The 19558-nt window shown below is 35.5% G+C and overlaps 2 protein-coding genes across 7 annotated transcripts in view; both read left to right on the top strand.

Annotated features, from left to right (window-relative positions):
• Positions 1-19558, top strand: part of Lrrc4c (leucine rich repeat containing 4C) — a 1388491-nt gene that overhangs the window by 62114 nt on the left and 1306819 nt on the right. The gene's annotated exons all lie outside the window — the stretch shown is intronic.
• Positions 6520-8108, top strand: LOC130881077 (elongation factor 1-alpha 1-like). The gene has a single exon (XM_057780303.1). It carries the CDS (start codon positions 6581-6583, stop codon positions 7967-7969), a length of 1389 nt encoding a protein of 462 aa, XP_057636286.1. The 5' UTR covers positions 6520-6580; the 3' UTR covers positions 7970-8108.

The following is a 19558-nucleotide window of genomic DNA, read 5'->3' as shown; positions in this document are numbered from 1 at the left end:
CTCATTAACATAATATAGTATATTATAGTGTCTTAAGCATGTTAATTTAAGGGTATGGTCCAAGTGAGTAAAATATTCATGCCTAATGTTAGGACAATGAAATATATTCATAATGTTCTTCAGTGCTAATTGTGGAAGTGTGAAGAGCCTGACCTCCAATTAGCAGTCCTGAATATGTATTTGTCAAGCTGCATGTTCTTTTAGAGTCTAACAGATGGCCCAGATGTGACTTTGTTGGAAGCAGTTACAGACAAGGGAGAAGGACCTCTTTTCTAGACTTTTCTTAACTGACATTCTAACCCCCAAACTTCCTTCCTAGATTACACTGATCAGTGTCAAAATTTCAAAATTAGAATTTTTATCTTTGGTGCATTTTCATCATCTTGGTGTCTTGTTGGATGGACCCTCTTTCTCCACTCAAGTATTTTAAAAAATATTTATTTATTATGTATACAATATTCTGTCTGTGTGTATGCCTGCAGGCCAGAAGAGGGCATCAGACCTCATTACAGATGGTTTTGAGCCACCATGTGGTTGCCGGGAATTGAACTCAGGACCTTTGGAAGAGCAGGCAATGCTCTTAACCTCTGAGCCATCTCTCCAGCCCCCTCAAGTATCATCTTGATCCTTAGTCTGTGGTCTTTTTCTTTCACTCAGAGTAGCTCATGGCGTACCTGTTATCACTACTTTATTAGCTTGTGTGTCATCTGCTCAATGGTCTTCTTTCATAGCCAGCCCTGGTACAAATGATGCTTTGGGATCAGTGCATGGGCACGTGGATGAAAACCAAGACTCCACTCTTGAACTTTGACAATTTTTTTTTAACTGGTGACTTAGGATTCTAAGAACACCCACATGACAGCATTCCAGAGAATTTAAATAAAAAACAGTGTGTTTTTAAAGCACTGATTTCTACACTGGATATTTAACATCATTTTTACTGAGTCTTTATAGAGATAGAGTAAACCAGTTTTCTCATAAATTAGTTTGTAAATTATATTTATTGAATCTCATCATTATACAACAATGAGAGAATCCAGTCTCTCAATTGTTATTCTCCAAACCTAACTCTTCAATAATTTACTTATTAAATTGATCCTTCACTATAAAACATGTTACTGGTGTCCATTTTGTATGTGTGTGTCTGTGTGTGTGTGTGCATATGCTTGCATCCACATGAATGTAGTTTATGTTTTAACTGAACCAATTGTTTTGATATCTTTGTATAATATGCTGTTGATTGTCTCTTGTTTTTTTGTCCGCTTGTGGGTTACTGCCATGGCTTGCAATTCCTCTGTCTTTCCTGTCCATCCTCATCATCATGACACAGCTCAAGTATAATAACATCTGTTGGCTCTTTCTTAGCAGAATTAGTGTATTTGGTCACTTTTATCCAGTGTAATCTACATCATGAATTTTTTGTTTTTTTGTTGTTGACGTTGTTTTGTACAGTGTCTGTTTTATCTTCTCATCTCTATCTGTGCCCAGGAAGCACTTTGAGGAACTTGAAAACAATTACATTAAGTGGATTTAACATATGTTATGTAATTATTTACGTGTTACAGTTACTTGGTCCCATTGGACAGTTTATAAAGGATCTATCCCCATAGTCATTAAAATGTCTTTATAGGGAATCATTATATTTAACACAGCACTATTACAACAGTCTTCCAAGGCTATAAAAACTCCTTCTTTACAGCTTATTCTCTGACTATTACTCACTTTTACATCAAAGAGTCTAGAAAAGTCCTGGAATATAGAAATTATATTCCCTAAGAATATATATATTTCTCTATGTATTCAGAGCAAAACAATTTTAAAGCAGTGTATATAGGATGTCTTACACATTTCTGTGAAGATAAATCTTTCAATTCACTCTCTGCTCCCTTAACTTGATATCTTTTGATGCCTTTCAGAGAAAATTTGATGTATTTCTCCATTGGGTTATAGAACAATCAGCTTTTTAGAAAAGTATCAAGGCAAACAGGATTTTGGGGATGGAACAGATGTGTCAAATCTTGCACTGTGATTGGAAAAGTAATCTACTGAGATCATCCTGGCATGCCTCATCCCAGAAGAACAGTTGGTAACTTCACTACAATATACTTACTTATTTCGGGCATGAAAGAAGCTACAGCCATCAACTATGGCAATGTCTGAATATAATTGTTGGGATAAATTGATGTCTGGAAAACTTCCCAGCAAATTATGAAAGGTTTTCAGCCAGGGAACCATTCGTGACACTTTGTCTACAGTGATTAGGGTAGTACATAGATAGAGTCAACCATTTCTTAGGCAACATTTCTGATAAGTGTTTCTATTCATTAAGTACAAAGTAGAAATAATTTCTATTTCTCGTTGAAACTACTCTATTTTAAAATAAATTTAATAGTGTAAAAAAAGTGTTCCACAGTTGAAACATCATCATTTTTACTTTATCCTTTTTCTTTATACTGCTTACCCACTCCAATGTAAAGAAGAATTAACATTTAATTGATTAGCCTTAAGAGAAAAAAAATTCACATTTTAACATGATTCAATCTCTATTCCACTTCCTATTGATATCACTTGGGCTCATCCCATTTCAAAACTGCATCTTTTACTACTCTTCCATTTATTTTGCTCTATTATCAGTCTCTACCTTACCTCTGAAGTAAATCATAAGTTAAGGTGATGCTTGCCTTATTCCCATACTCACCTTAGAAATACAGTCCCCTTTCCAGCAGTGAAAAGCTATCACCTAGTTAAGTATGAGGAGTGATTTTGTTACTCAATAAAGGCATTTTACTCTGGGAATTTGCTTCTAATACAACCATATAATTATTGTAACCTTTGAGGGAAGCAACATGATAAACTATCACCACTTTAGTCAGGGTGGATACATTCTTCAGCTGATATCTTACAGTTATTCCATAGAGAGTTTGATGTTGTATATTGGATTTCTAATTTAAGGAAAATATTAGTTCATAAACAACTCGTCATTTGCTGTTTCAAATCGCAATTAAACAAAGAAAAATATTTTACAATTTTTATATGTGATCATTTCATTTTACATTGAGACTTCATCAGGACTGTCCAAAATTCATTGTAGTGGTCTGACAATGAATGGTCTTATCCATATTAATGCACCAATGATATTGTTCTGTTGGATGAGAGCTTTTTCTAGGTGGAAAAATGGCACAAGAAAGTAAACATAATTATAGGTTAATAGGTATAAAGAGTAAAATATTCATTACTAGAGAAATGAATTTAATACAAAATAGCAGTGTAAATGTATGCTTGGCAATGCCCAATTGTAGAGATGATTCCTTCAGTAAATCATAAAGGTGTTAGGAAATGAATAATCTAGTAAAAAATTTGTTTTTTAAAATAGGGGGCTAGAGAGATGTGATGTAGGTGGGTCTTCTATCTATCCGTTGCTTTAATTGGTTAATTAATAAAGAAAGCTGCTTGGCCTGATAGATCAGAACATAGGTGGGGAAGACAGAACAGAATGCTGAGAAGACGGGCAATGAGGCAGACGCCATAGCTCTCCTCTCCAAGATGGATGCAGTTAGAATCTTCCTGGCAAGCCACCACTTCGTGGTGATACACAGATTATTAGAAACACGTTAATCAAGATGTGATAATTAGCCAATAAGAGGCTGGAACTAATGGGACAGGCAGTGTTTAAAAGAATACAGTTTCCGAGTAATTATTCCAGGTAAAGCTAGCTGGGAGCTGGGCCGCAGACCACCGCTCCTATCACTATAGAGATGGCTCAGGAGTTAAGAGCACTAGCTCCTCTTTCAGGGGACCCGAGTTCAGTATCTTGCAATCACATAGTGGACCACAATCATTTATAATAGGATCTTCTGGCATGCAGGTATACATGCAGGACACTAGTACATAAAATCTAAATAAATAAATAAATAAACAAATAAATAAATAAATAAATAAAATTTTTAAATGTTACAGGAAAAAGTATTGTGATTATGTGTTTAAGATGAGAGTTGTAGATGTCCATTACTAATTTTGATAATAGCACTAATATTACCAAAGTAACCAAAAATAGGTTATGTTACTCTTTAAGACTAATCATTTTCAAAAAATGAAGTTAAAAATTAAATAAATTTGTCAAAAGTATTTGTTTTAACCTCTCCATCTATTGATCTCTTGTAAGAGCAATTAAGGATGACATTGTATTCTGGATTTGACTGTCATCTGTAGGGTTCATTTCTTTTTCTTTATTACCTTAGGTGTAACTGAACTATTAACTAATCCAGCAATGTCAAAAACAAACATCTCTCTCTCTCTCTCTCTCTCTCTCTCTCTCTCTCTCTCTCTCTCACACACACACACACACACACACATACACAAACTTAAATCTTTATGAGATGATGTAACCCATTAGTTTATTGGAAGTTAAAAGTAATATTATAAATGTTTTAAAACTCAAGTATACTTCTTTTCTAAAAGAAATCACATGACATCTCTTAATCTTAATTTTTTTAATTGTTTTTCGAGACAGGGTTTCTCTGTGGCTTTGGAGCCTGTCCTGGAACTAGCTCTGTAGACCAGGCTGGTCTCAAACTCACAGAGATCCGCCTGCCTCTGCCTCCCGGGTGCTGGGATTAAAGGCGTGCGCCACCATCGCCCGGCTCTTAATCTTAATTTAATCCATCCCTCTTAATCTGTGTATCACCACATGGTTGTGGTTTACTGTTTAAAGTTCTGCTAGGCTTCTGTCTCTGGCAGGGCTACATGGCTTCTCCTTGACTCGCCTTCTTCCTCCCAGCATTCAGTTTAGTTTTCACCACTAAGTCTACTTTACCCTATCAGGTAGAGCCAGTTTCTTCATTCATTAACCAACCATATTCACAGCATACAGAGGGGAATCCCACATCACCTCCCATTTTCTATTTAAATAAAAAGGATGCTTTTAACTTTAACACAGTAAAAGTGCATATAACAAGATAGGTAGGTATCAAGCAAGAATTATAGTCATAATATTTATTTCTACTTTATTTTTTATTACAATTAAGAAAACTATATTATTACTATTTATTCTTCAACTTCATCAAAGACTGCAGAAAGATATAATATTACCTAAGTAAACAGAAGTACATTCTAAGCAATTTCCAAAACTCTAGAATTGAGAGAGACATATCACTGCCTCACCCAAAGTTCTTTTTTAACATTGGGGCACACATCTTCAGCCTACAGGCCCATAATATGCAGCAGATTTTTCCATAAAGCAAGAAATTTAAAGATCTGTTCTGCCTTATAATAGCAAAATTCATCAGGTGCTTTCTTCTGTGTCCTGCAGAATGCCTGCCAGATTCTTTCCTGTGGCAGGAACCCTGAAGGATCATCTCACCTATTGGCAAGTTCAGCAATCATTTTTCTGTGGGTCCTGCATGGTCAGTTCATACAGCATAACATCAAGTAGTCCAGGCAAGAGCAGTTTTATGCCCAAATGGTTAGCAAACTCCATGATGAATCTTTTCAATCCCCATTTTCCTCTTGAAGTAAGTGGTGCTGGCAAGACCAGATGTGTCTCATTGTCATGAAAACTCCTAAGTTCTTAAAACATTTTAAATGACATATTCTGTAGTCTTTGAAAGATATGAAGAATGCTTATCCATCTGAAATACATCTCTGTACATCTAGAAAATCTAACTAACATGACTGTAAGCTTGACTACTATAGATGATTATCTATTAAGCTATATTTCTTAATAATACATTACATTTTTAAAATGAGTTGCACAAACACAATACCTTAATCAAGAGCAGAAATATGACAAAATTGACCTCTTTGTATCAATAGACCAAGATCCATACCAATGCAAATCTCTATAGCATGTCCCATTTTAAATGTAAAGAAACATTTACAAACAATATTTGGGAATATAGGTCTAATTCTCTCCAAACTGCTTTTTGCTGCTTGTTGGGTGAAGTACTTCTTAAGGATGTTTGTGGAGAATTTTTGGGTGCTCTTGATCCATCAAACCACATGAGTCTAGAAGAAATCCATAGGTTCTCATTTTCTGTGGAAACAAAAGAAGAACCTCTTTTCCAAAGAAACATATTCTTAGACTCAAATTTTGAAGTCAAAAAACCTTTAAAACATATATGTTGGTTTAGCTTAGCAGCTCATACAATGAAATGTCTCTCTGTACTTACCTCTTTCACAGTCAACAAATTCAAAGAAAGCTCATTAAGATACATAATCCAGACTCTCTGTTTATATTAGATCTTTATGTGGCTTATTTTTTTTTACCCCTTTTAATCTATGACTGTCTGTACTCCTTCTCTTTAAAGACTTTATCTTTTTATAAAAAAATAACATTTACTTCTTTTTGTAACTGTATTCTTTTTCTTCTTTCTCCCAAGCCTACATACATTTATCCAATATTTTGACCCATTTAAAGGTCTTTTCCATCTGAATTTGTCTTTATTATGAATCTGTTATCACGTTCTGACTAGGACTGCTTCTTAAAATAAGTGCTTCTTAAAAACTTAAGTAGCACTTTTTCGCAACGGGTTTGCCGTCAGAACGCAGGTGTTGTGAAAACCACCGCTAATTCAAAGCCAAAATGGGAAAGGAAAAGACTCACATCAACATCGTCGTCATTGGACACGTCGATTCCGGCAAGTCCACTACAACCGGCCACCTGATCTACAAATGTGGTGGAATCGACAAACGAACCATCGAGAAGTTTGAGAAGGAGGCTGCGGAGATGGGAAAAGGCTCCTTCAAGTATGCCTGGGTCTTGGACAAACTGAAAGCTGAGCGTGAGCGTGGTATCACTATTGACATCTCCCTGTGGAAGTTTGAGACCAGCAAGTACTATGTTACTATCATTGATGCCCCAGGACACAGAGACTTCATCAAAAACATGATTACAGGCACATCACAGGCTGACTGTGCTGTCCTGATTGTTGCTGCTGGTGTTGGTGAATTCGAAGCTGGTATTTCCAAGAATGGGCAGACCCGTGAGCATGCACTTCTGGCTTACACCCTGGGTGTGAAACAGCTTATTGTTGGTGTCAACAAAATGGATTCCACCGAGCCACCCTACAGCCAGAAGAGATACGAGGAAATTGTTAAGGAAGTCAGCACCTACATTAAGAAAATTGGCTACAACCCTGACACAGTAGCATTTGTGCCAATTTCTGGTTGGAATGGTGACAACATGCTGGAGCCAAGTGCTAATATGCCTTGGTTCAAGGGATGGAAAGTCACTCGCAAAGATGGTAGTTCCAGTGGAACCACCCTGTTGGAAGCTTTGGATTGCATCCTGCCACCAACTCGTCCAACTGACAAGCCTCTGCAACTGCCCCTCCAGGATGTCTATAAAATTGGTGGCATTGGGACTGTCCCTGTGGGCCGAGTGGAGACTGGTGTTTTAAAACCTGGCATGGTGGTGACCTTTGCTCCAGTCAACGTGACAACAGAATTCAAGTTTGTTGAAATGCACCATGAAGCTTTGAGTGAGGCTCTTCCTGGGGACAACGTGGGCTTCAATGTGAAGAACGTGTCTGTCAAAGATGTTCGACGTGGTAACGTTGCTGGTGACAGCAAAAATGACCCACCAATGGAAGCTGCTGGCTTCACTGCTCAGGTGATTATCCTGAACCACCCAGGCCAAATTAGTGCTGGCTACGCTCCTGTACTAGATTGTCACACAGCTCACATAGCATGCAAGTTTGCTGAGCTTAAAGAAAAGATTGATCGTCGTTCTGGCAAGAAGTTGGAAGATGGACCGAAATTCTTGAAATCTGGTGATGCAGCCATTGTTGATATGGTTCCTGGCAAGCCCATGTGCATCGAGAGCTTCTCTGACTATCCTCCACTGGGTCGTTTTGCTGTTCATGACATGAGGCAGACAGTTGCTGTGGGTGTCATCAAAGCTGTGGACAAGAAGGCTGCTGGAGCTGGCAAGGTCACCAAGTCTGCCCAGAAAGCTCAGAAGGCTAAATGAATATTATCCCTAACACCTGCCACCCCAGTCTTAATCAGTGGTGGAAGAACGGTCTCAGAACTGTTTGTCTCAATTGGCCATTTAAGTTTAATAGTAAAAGACTGGTTAATGATAACAATGCATCGTAAAACCTTCAGAAGGAAAGAATGTTTTGTGGACCATTTTTTTTGTGTGTGGCAGTTTTAAGTTATTAGTTTTCAAAATCAGTACTTTTTAATGGAACAACTTGACCAAAAATCTGTCACAGAATTTTGAGACCCATTAAAGCAAGTTTAATGAGAAAAAAAAAAAAAAAAAAAACTTAAGTAGCAGCCGAGAGCAAATACAGCCCTGCCTCCTTGCTCTGCGCAGTTCAACATAGTGGAAGTCTATTCACTGCCTGAGACTGCAGGGTGGGAGCTGTCCTCACCACCTCAACTCTGGTAATCAGTTGGCCCATGCTGCTACCAAGTAACTTGCAGCATGCTAAGTATGCTATCCACAAACCCCATTTAAATGCTCAGCCTCCTGAAAGAGCCAGAGCTCATGCTGGCAGCCTGGTTCAGAAAACCACCATTTTGAAACTTTTTATTTTTTTTTTAATTTTTTAAAATTTTATTTATTTTATTATTATTATTTTTTTTGCTACAGCCTACTGCCAGCAAGCAGAGTCCATCTGAAAAAAAATGCGTGGCTAAATGTTGGTGTTTAGTGTCTAGAATTCCTTTCCAAGCCTTCTCAGGTTTTATGTGTATTTACGTAGTACATGTTCCAGTGCCAATTTGTTGTAAGAAGGCTGCTTGTTTGTCCTGGCCTCCCATAACAGAAATAACCACAAAAAAACTGTATTAATTAAATCACTGTGTGGCCCATTAGCTCTAGCTTCTTATTGGATAATTCTTACATCTTAATTAAACTTGTTTGTAACACAGTTTAGATGGGATGAGTATTATCTACTTGATCAGTTTATTGAAAAACAAGAGTTGTCTGAATCGAGATGAAAACCTTTTTAATTTCTGCTCATAAATTATTTGAATTTTATAATATATAATGAAATTCACACAATATTTAGTCATATTTCTGTCCAATTATATACTGACTCTTTGTAAACTTTAATAATTCCTTTTACTCTAAAATATATTTTGTTTGGTTTCATAACTGTATGAATTTGATCTTTATTAAAAACATACATATATGTATTATTTAATAATATAAATAGATAAATTACAGGAACATCTGTAAAAGGTTATGAATTTTTCAAAGAAACAACAGTGAAGGTGTCCATCAAATATAAGCATCACCTGAATATTTAGCATGTGTATAGTACACATTCTTTGTCGTGAGTTGGTCAAATTAAGATATTGATCAATGGTAAATTATTGGCATATTCTATCAATAATAGTTCTGGAAAGAGTGTGGAAGATTTATTGATTTCCCTTTTTTTTTCTTACCTTACATCAAATTGTCACCTTTCCAATTGTTCTAACATTAACATTATGAATATATGCTACTATTGTAATAGAGCATGGAATTAGGAAGGCATTAATATAATCCTATTTCTTTTTTGACTTAGCTGAGTGAATGAAAAAAATAGGATATGAATATATTTAAAGCACAGTTGGCACTACTAATACAATGTGAGTAGTAGCTGCTCTGAGAAATAGAATATCTTTCAGTGAAATACTGAAGTAGGCTACATATGAGAAGAACTTTAAGTTGTCCAGAGAACATGTCCCATAAACCTTTAATATTTTTGTTTTCCAGGTGAAAAAATTCATTATTGAATATGTTGTTTATATATTTTTATTTACAAATGTATATTGGAAAAACAAGAGCAAAAATGATTGAAAGTTGTGGTGGGTAGACTGAAAACAATGTCCTAGGCAGAGAGCAAATGACAGACACAGGGCTGACCCATTTTCATTCTCTAGAACCATATTTTAAACTTTATGTTTTTTAATATTTATTTGACATATTTTTACTTTAAACATGTGTTTTTTATGTATTTTAAATGAATTTCTTTTAAACAACAAAAAGGAGATGTATTTTTTTCTTCACTATGATACTTTTATATGTGTCATGGAATCAATATATATTTCTCCATTTTTAGGAAGTTTGGATTTATGTGTACTACGAAACTTTTTATTTCCTGCATGCAAAGATATTTTTTTCTCTTTTCTGTTGTTTCTTTTATCTGTTTTATTTTGAGTTCACTCGCAATAATTGTTCCAGACTCTGTACCTTTAATGATTGCATGTACCATTCTAAAAGTGATTATCACAGCATTTATTCATTGTATATAGATCAAGTGTGAAGAAAATCAATACTCATATTATATAATATATCTAAATATGAAGGCTTACAATATATTTGTTCTACCCACTTTAACCCTAACATGTGTCATCCTGGCCAAATATTTTCAGCTCTATTATTTTGAGTACACACCACCAATATTTCAGTATTATGTAGTCACAGACTTGTTGGTTTACATATACATATATACATATAGATATCTCTTGAATATTTAAATCAGAGGCTCAGATTAAGTAGATTGAGAAGATTTTCACCAAATTAAATTGAACTCCAGTGTCATACTTTTTGTCTTCATTGGCTTTTCCTTATATTTATAATTTTTGTTCTCTTTTCCTCATCTGCCAACTGATATTTACATTTCAAAATGTTTCTTGTAGTTAACCTAACTGATGTCAAGAAAATTCCTTTGAATTTTAAGACACCAGTTTAGGGAGCACTAAGGGTTACAAATCTTCTGTATTAATTTGTAGATTTTTTTTCCACAAATATTTTATCTTTCTGATCTTACATAAGACAATATATATGACTTAAAAGTTTCTAACTTTATGTTATCTTCCCTGTAGGTACCAGAAAGAGTAACACATGTTATACAACAAACACCATCTTTCTTTGCATCTAATCAGTAAATATACAAAAACGTACCTCTCTCCAGTACTTGATTAGACACTCTGAAACTGTTTTGTTTCACTGTTTCACTAAGATGCAATATTTTCCTGTTGGTTACAATGCAAAATATGTCCTGTGTTGCATCAATGTTTTAGAAAGGCTAATAATTCCTTTACTCATAGAAATCCAACTTATTTCAAATATGTGTATTTTATATTTTAATTATCTGCCTCAGATTTGTGCTTACTTAGTTTTGACCTTCCACCTGTTGCCCTTGTCATTTGGATTACTTTCTTAAATTTATCAATGTACAAATGTTATATCTTGAGCTTAGTTATATTCAGGTGTAGTGATGTGTGTGCACGCATGCACACACATGCGCATGTATGTGTGTTATATAATGAAGTACACGTCACTTCAGGGCAACTGGGTTTACCATGCACTTCTCTGCTGGGGGGAATGAAACCCAGCTGTTTTAGATAACAAGACTGAGGAGAGAGTGATATTTCATGCTGAGGATAATTAGGACAGCACAAATCTTGTTTAATTATTCTAATTCATTGTTCATACTTCTGCACAGCATCTATTTTTCCCTTTTCAATATTTTTAAATTCTGGTAAGAATTAAAACCAGAGACACTGAAATTGGAGCCACAGTAAGAAAATCCAAAGGACAGCGATCACACATCTTATCAAGCTTATAAATAGGCACAAATGTTGTGAATCAAGGATTTATGAGAGTTTAAAGTTTATTTAAAAACTTTCTGAACCCTTCAATAACAGGACCATTTTATCCAAGTTTACTCTATTGCCTAGTTTTGTATCCACTGATCATCTTGTGTACTGAATTTTTTCTTAAAGAAGTGAAGATATTAAATCTAATTTAGTAATACTTTTCTGCTTATTATCAGCACTACCAAGTATTATCTTGCTGGCTTGCAAATTTATATCCATGGATTTTTTTTTTCTTCCTGCCACTCATTCTGTGATTGTACTCCCAGTAGACGTTAATAGAAGACTCTACAGGAAGAACTGGTAACCATGGTGATAGGAGAGTGCTTTCCGCAATAACTCCACTGTACAAAATAATTTATGCATAAATGTAAAATCACAGATGTTTTGAACCATATGCAAGCTATATTTAACCAGGGTACGAGTGACAAGTTACTTGGGAGTTACTAATCCAAAGGAGGTAAGCTTCAATCGAATAGTAATTCTCTTTTCTTCATGCCCTGCTTGAATCCTTCTAGGTACAGGGTCCTTAGTGATATAGGGAGTGGGGTGTGAATGTATATCTTTAGTGTGAGTCACTGTGTGTCAGAAACTCATGTCTGTCCAAATGACATACAGAAGTAAATGTAGAGAATATCCAGAAGAGAGAGTGAGGAAGAGGCACAAAGGCGACATAAAAAGAAACAAACAGCAACCAAAAGTCTCTGTCTACATTCTTATAAGATATCCACTCCTAAAAGTTTGCTTGCAATTGTAAGGATTTTAGACGTGCCACTAATTTTCACCTTAAAATGATAGCTCAGGTATTTATTTTAATATTTAATCTATAAATAAGATTTAAGCAATACATTAGTGCCTTCACCTAACAGGAATAGCTGTAGGCCGGTAATGTGTATAGTACCGTGAAAGAACTTATCTTCATAGTAATCATTTGAAAGGTTAAATTGCATTTAATATAATCTGGTTAGAAATGCAAGGAAATATATAATTCATGTTTGAAATGTTTGTATCTAAACTTTCCTTCTGTTAAACTAAAGGAATAAATCCTTAGCTACTCTGAGTCTTCACAATATACTGTGCACTTTTACCAGAGTTGGTCCCACAAATTGCATTTGTAGTTCTGAGACATGAATAACTTTCTATATTCATCTTTCCACTTGTAAAAATAACTGCTGCTTTTAGAATTGGTTTTCTAAAAGAGAGACTTGCAGAAATCACAAAATTAATGCAATACTTTGTGCGATGGGGCTATTTTTAGTGCCACTGGACTTTTGGAATTCAGAGGCAAAGGAAAGAAATGGGAAATGGAAATGAAACAATTTGCATTGCAAAACTTCTCCTTTACCATGAAGTCTTCTGTCTATGGTCCCCTTGTCTTCTTTACTCCCATGTTCGTTATCTCTCAGCAAAATGTTGCTTCTGCCTCTCTTTGATTAAAGTCTTCCTGGACCTTTACCCTGACGCTACCCCCTGCTTACTGCTTTTTTTAATTGCTTCCTTACTCTCATTTTAATATAAATTGGCTCATTGGTAATTAAGTACATTTCTGCAGATCCAAGAGAATCTCCTGGTAGGCAATTGTGTGCTCCCTCTTGATGCCCCCTTTCTGAAACACTAATGTGCAATTAAATGTTAACAAGGAGCCTCCATATTAACCCAGCTTAAATTTAATAGGAAGGGACTAGAGCACAGTTCAAGAGGGCAACTGCCTTACCAGATTTGCTGGACTATTGGTCGGGTGCTCTCAATTTTGAAGAAACAGAGGGGTTCTATTACAATAAAGTGACTAGGTGTCTCCAGAGATAATTACCTTCAACAATAACAGGTGCTGGGTTCTCAGTAAGTCACAACAGGAGGGCATATATATACAATGGGAAAAAAAATTCAGTGATTCCTAGGTGGCCTTTAACTTACTGTTTTCAAAAATGTGCATTTGAGCAGGATGTGGTGATACCTGCAGCTAAAATAGGCTCTGAAGACACAGAGGTAGGTGGTCTCTGTGAGTTCTAGACCAGCCTCCTCTATATAATGATTTCCAGGGCAGTCAGGGCTATATGGTGAAACCTAGTTTCATGCACACACACATGCACATACATCAAATAAGAACAACAAAGAAAGAAGTTTGAAAAGAGTAAAAAGAAAAAAATCCATATATTTGAAATTTTACTGTAAGTGGAAAACTTTTTGCCTAATGTCCATTATTCCTAAGATTCAGTTAAGTTTTCTTGCATATTTCTGTGAAAAAGAAAAGTGATTGAACATATTTGGCAACAATTGTAGCTTATTTACTTATCTTCTATTTTCAACTCCTTCAGAAATATGTGTGCCTGTTAATGCTGTTCTTAGTATTGATTGTAGGAGTAAGAACATGATATCTTCATTACAGTCCACTGTGCATACTCCATAACCAAAACGCAGGTACACATATGAAGCTGCCGTTGGGATAGTATGGGATGACATGCTTCTTCCTTCCTCTTTTCAGTGTAGTCGTAGATTTTTGCTTAGTGTCTGGGATGTGGCAATTATTGGTAACTGTCGTTTTAGAGAGTGAGGGGACAAAAGAAAATGTGCTTAACAGGAAATTAATTACACATATACATCACCTTCTATGCATATTTTCTAAGATTGCTATCACATGTCATTTCAGTGATCAAAGCATACCCTTGTTGCTCTGAATGGCTAAATAACAGTATGAGTTTGTCTCAGATCTATGATATTTCAAGCAAGTATACCATCAGGCTATTACTTTAGACTCAGAAAATTTAGAATGTTAGTTAAACACATTTCATTTGTTTCTAATAGTTCCTTTTCCAGAAAACTTTTCTATTGTCATGCAATTACTTCTGTTTCCACTTATCTTCATTACCAGCAAGAGGTAGTCAATCTGCCTCTCTATATTCCCATAGAAAAACATAAATCATAGATCATTGCAAAACATATTAAAATAGCATTAACAAGACCTGACTTTTATTAATGTTCTATTTATTTATTTATCTATCTATCCATGAAACATCTTTCCATCTCTTTATCACCTCTATGTATCTCAATATGGGTATATTTGTGTTTCCGTATATGCGTTTATTGTGTTTATATCACATATCAATCTCTTATCTGTGTAATAGGTATATGGAAACCTATATATACACATATATTTCCTTTATATGTTAAACATTTTAGATCAATAATAATACTTCACAAAAATCATTGAAGTGTGGGTACTATGTCTCTTTATGTGTATGGTGTGTGTATGTTTGGGTGTAAACGTGGATGTCTTACCTTTACTAATACTCATTTTAAGAATACTCAATGTTTAATCATTATCAAAATTGTGTGGGTCTACACTTATTGGGAATAAAATAGTGACTATTTGAAGCCCATGTGTTTCTGATCTAATTATTTAGGTAGTATCTATCTTTAGAATGTTGAGGTGTATGTCACCCACTTGCCTTGACCTCTTAATACCATCTATAGACATTTGGGCCATCTGTAAGGCTACACCTCATTTCAGTCTAGCCATTGTCTTTTTCTACCAGCAAGTCCCAATGTGTGCAGAGAAGCAAGGCTTGTAAAGTGACATAGTGACATTCTTTCTCAGTCTAGTCCCTTGTGGCCAACAAAGAGAAAGAATTGAAGAGTGCAATGGGTCTTTATATTCTGATCCCCTTGGGAAATCACTCCAGTTCTGGAGTTGAACATTTCTATTTACTTTCTCTGTACAGTAAATTCCTTCTGTGTATAGAAAATTTTTTACAAATAAAACTAATGCTGTTTTTTCTTACTACTAGCTCTCCATAGCCTCTAAGATAGCCTTGAATATGATAATAAAATAAAATTCCACATTGCAGAAAAGATATCTTGATTAAAGAGGCCATTATGGGGCTAGCAAGAAACCTCATACTAGAAAAATTCCTAGGAATCCACAAGGATGACCCCGGCTAAGACCATAAACATAAGTGAAGAGGGTGCCTGAACTGGCTTTGCCCAGTAGTCATATTGATGACTATCTTAAATGTCATCATAGAACCTACATCCAGCAACTGATGGAAGCAGATGTCGAAATCCACAGTGGAGCACTGCACTGAGTTACCAAAGTCCAGTCAAAGAGTGGGAGGACTGAGAATACGAGCAAAGAAATCAAGACCATGTTGGGAAAATCCATTGAAATAGTTTATGTCTACCAGCTCCAGCCTGATAGCAGAGGAACTAGCATACAGCCAAACTAGGCCCTTTGAATGTTGGTGACAGTTGTATGACTGGGGCTGATGACAATATTCATCTCTACTGTTTGTTTTGACTTTTTGGAACTCATTCTCTCTGGAGGGATACTTTGCTCAGCCTAGACATAGTGGGGAGGGCGTTGATCCTGCCTGAAAGCAACGTACTAAACTTTGTTGACTCCCATAGTAAGCCTTACCCTGTCTAAGGAGTGGATGGGTAGTGGAATGGCAGTGGAATGGAGGAAGAGGTGGAGTGAGTGGGAAGAATGGAAGGAGTGGGAACTAGATTTGGCATGTAAAATGAGAAAAGATAATTTTTTAAAAAAAATAAATTTTAAATTAAAAAAAAAATCCATGTTGCACTCTAGCACTTTAGATTGACCTATAAAGCATCTGTAGGCTGTTACACAGTTTTCTATCAACTAGCATCTCTTAAAAGTCTATGCAGACTCCACAGAAACACACAGCCATGTTCCCACTTTAGTTGAAAGTTTTCTTTCTTTACTTGAACAGAGAACATGATTTATGAAACTTGTGAAATAAATGACGCTGCTTGTAAAGAATCAAATTGTGGTGCAATTGTATAAGCATTTATACTGTTTCTATTTGCGGATTTCTATTCTTTGGAATGCCATGAAGGGAAAAGATAGTGGGGATTCATATCATTGGGTTCATGTTATACGTTATCACCTTAACAAGAGGTATTTTGATAGTGCTATGGTAGAATGACGTAAAAGCAACTAGGTCAAAATGCAAAGCCTCCTTTTAAATAATATAATCATCCAGCAATCCTAACTTTGCCTATTTCCTCAATCCCTATAGAAGTTAGGAAGTAATGTAAAATTCTCTTTGACTTCTTAATTTTCTGCCTATCTCAGTGATATACAATGTGCAAATATATTTTAAAAAGTTGTGTATGTATGTGTAGTGTAAACAATAAATTGTGAACCTGGAAATATTCATCAGTTTTGAAGAATGCAAACTGCTCTTGTAGAAGAACTAAGCTCAGTTCCTCATAACCACTTGTAACTCCTGAACCAAGTGATCCTCTGCTCTCCTCTGGCCTCCACTAACACTGCACTTATATGTATAAACACACACACATAATTAAAAATGAAAATAAAATCTTAAAAAAGGAATACTTACCTTTAAAAAGTATGCTCAGAGATTTTAATATAACAACAAAGAAGAATATCTGTTTCTAAAATGCTGGAAATATTGGTAAAGTTTTTAATTATGAATTTATTTGCAGTCTAGATCTAAGGAAAGGGATCTTATGACAGTCTAGACAGAATTTAATCACTTTTGGTGTCTATTATTTTCTTTTCCCTAGGATAATAATATGAGAAAAAGACATTAACAGAGTTTCAGAACTTCCTTTGAACAGAAGAACTTACATTATAATTAATACATAAAAATGAGAGAGAATTATTTATAAAGACTTTTAAATAAGAATAAATATTATTTTCGGCAACTAGCTATATTTGTTTAGTGGTTGAACTACATAATGATCATTAAGTTATAGCTAATTTTTTTAGGGAGTGAAACACTTGAGTAATACAATACATTTGATAGACTATATTATTTATAAATGTATAATCCTACAATTTTATCTTACTTGGTCTTTCTTGAAAAAAAGAAAATTATAGACATTAACCAGTTTGTATTCAGAATATTTATTATGCTTTTTGATCCTTAGGTGTTTGTTTTTTGAATAGCTTCTGTAATAAAGAGTTTCCTCTTCTTGATCTTAGATGCTTGACTCTATTTTCTGGCATGTCTGTCCTTTCTAGTTGTTGCTATCTTCATGTTTGAGTCTTTGCTGCTTAGGTCATTGACTGGATTCATACATTGTCTATGGTTCTCTATAAAATAGAAATAAAAATAAATGAAATGTGTGTGTCTTCATATGCTGTGTGTGTGTGTGTGTGTGCTTAGCTCTATTGTTTTTTACTTCTGCCTTGTTCCCAAACCATGTAATAGTTCAAATTTATACTATCGCTGGGTGTTCCTTTACACTAAGTATCAGAGATGGAATTAGAATCAGCAATGTGTAAGGATAGCTGTTAATCTTATACTTGAAAGTTTCACAGTACATAATTCAGGTAATTCAAAATGTCTCCTTGCCATTACCCATTACACAGGACTCACAAATATGACTTGCTACATGAGGAAGACTGGTTCAAGAGGCACAATGGATTGATATGTAGCATGGAGAATGTTATGGAATCTTGCAACCTAATTTTTTCATTTTTTAATAACAATTGTATTAGGATTTAGTAATTGTAATTCAATAACAGCATTCACCATGCATTGTGAGAACTCAATCATATTACTCTTCATTTCACTTGCTGTTATGTGCCTGCTTCTCTCTTTGTACACTTCAAGCAGAACATTTCTAACTTGCTCCAGACAAGGACAACATCCTCTCATTAATTTCTTTCTCTATGGTTGGGAAAATTACTGGGTGGTGTTGAACTTTGTAAACATGTCCGAGAATCTCTTGGCTTGCCTGACAAGGTCTTTGAAAGGGCTTGAGCAAAGCATTGATGTGTTTTCAGTTTATTCCTCTGTAAGAATGTTTCTGTTCCCAAAAGCAGCCATCAGAGTCAGAGACAGTCCTTGCTGTTCTTGTTAGAGTCCCACAAGAAGACTAAGGTACACAACTGTCACATACATGCAGAGTGCTTAGGTTAGTCTTCGGAAAGCTCCCTGATGGCCGGTTCAGTCGCTGTGAGTCCTAAGAGCCCAGGTTAGTTGTTTCAGTGGATTTTCTTGTGTTGTCCTTGATCCCGCTGACTCCTATATCCATTCCTTCTTCTTTTCAATATGATTTTTTCAAGCTTTGCCTAATGTTTGGTTGTGGGTCTCTGCATCTGTTTCCATCAACTGTTGGATGAAGTCTTACTGATGACAGTTGGGGTAGGCACCAATCTATGACAATAGCATAATAACATTAGGAATAATTTTATTGATCTTTATTTTGTCAATTATACTTGGTTCTATTCTATGTCTCTGGGGTCTTCTCCCTCAGGAGTGAACTCCCTCTCAGAGCATGGGTCTTCAGCTCGGTCAGTCATTAGATGGTCACTCCAACAATTTCTGTTCCATCTTGACCCAAGCACATCTTGTAGGCAGGACAAATAGTAGATCAGGACCTATTCTTCCTACTGGTTTGTCTCATCCATCCATAATAGATGGGGGGGGGGCTTAGACTTACTGTAAATTATCATTTGGCTGGTTGGTATCCAAGGGAGGCCAGTCTGTATCTAAAGAGAAACAGGAGGAAGAGTGAATGGAGGAGTAAGAGGGAAGGTGAAGGGTGAGGAATTGGAAGGAGGAGAGGGGAAACTTTAGTTGGGATGTAAAAACAACAACAAAAAAAGAAACAGGAAAAGGAATATTTATGCTCATTTATATACAGTTAACTCAGAAAACTCATTAAAAAAGAGTCATGTCCAGTAACCCAGCAACCATTCTGAGACAACAGTACCTTCTGGATCCAGTCTCTTCTCAAGCATGTGTTCTCTTTATTTGTGTTTCTCTTTGTTCCGGTTTATTAAAAAAAATGCCTTGCAACTGAGACAGAGGCTGTCTATCCACATTTTAAATGAAAACAACCCAAGCCATGTACTGAACTTAGGCTCTGAAACTTTGCCTTTCCAATCCTGTTTTCAAGAACTATAAAATCAGAATTTTCCTGTGTTTAAGCATTAAAATCTGGCTTCCTAATAGAAATTATA

This window comes from Chionomys nivalis, chromosome 9 (genome assembly GCF_950005125.1).
Source record: "Chionomys nivalis chromosome 9, mChiNiv1.1, whole genome shotgun sequence".
Classification (NCBI taxonomy): Eukaryota; Metazoa; Chordata; class Mammalia; order Rodentia; family Cricetidae; genus Chionomys; species Chionomys nivalis.
Note: the sequence above shows the minus strand (reverse complement) of the source record. Positions and strands in the feature narration are given on the sequence as shown.

What these genes read in the sequence shown, in the direction of transcription:
- LOC130881077 (XM_057780303.1), top strand. Translation starts at nt 6,581, where the DNA reads ATGGGAAAGGAAAAGACTCACATCAACATCGTCGTCATTGGACACGTC.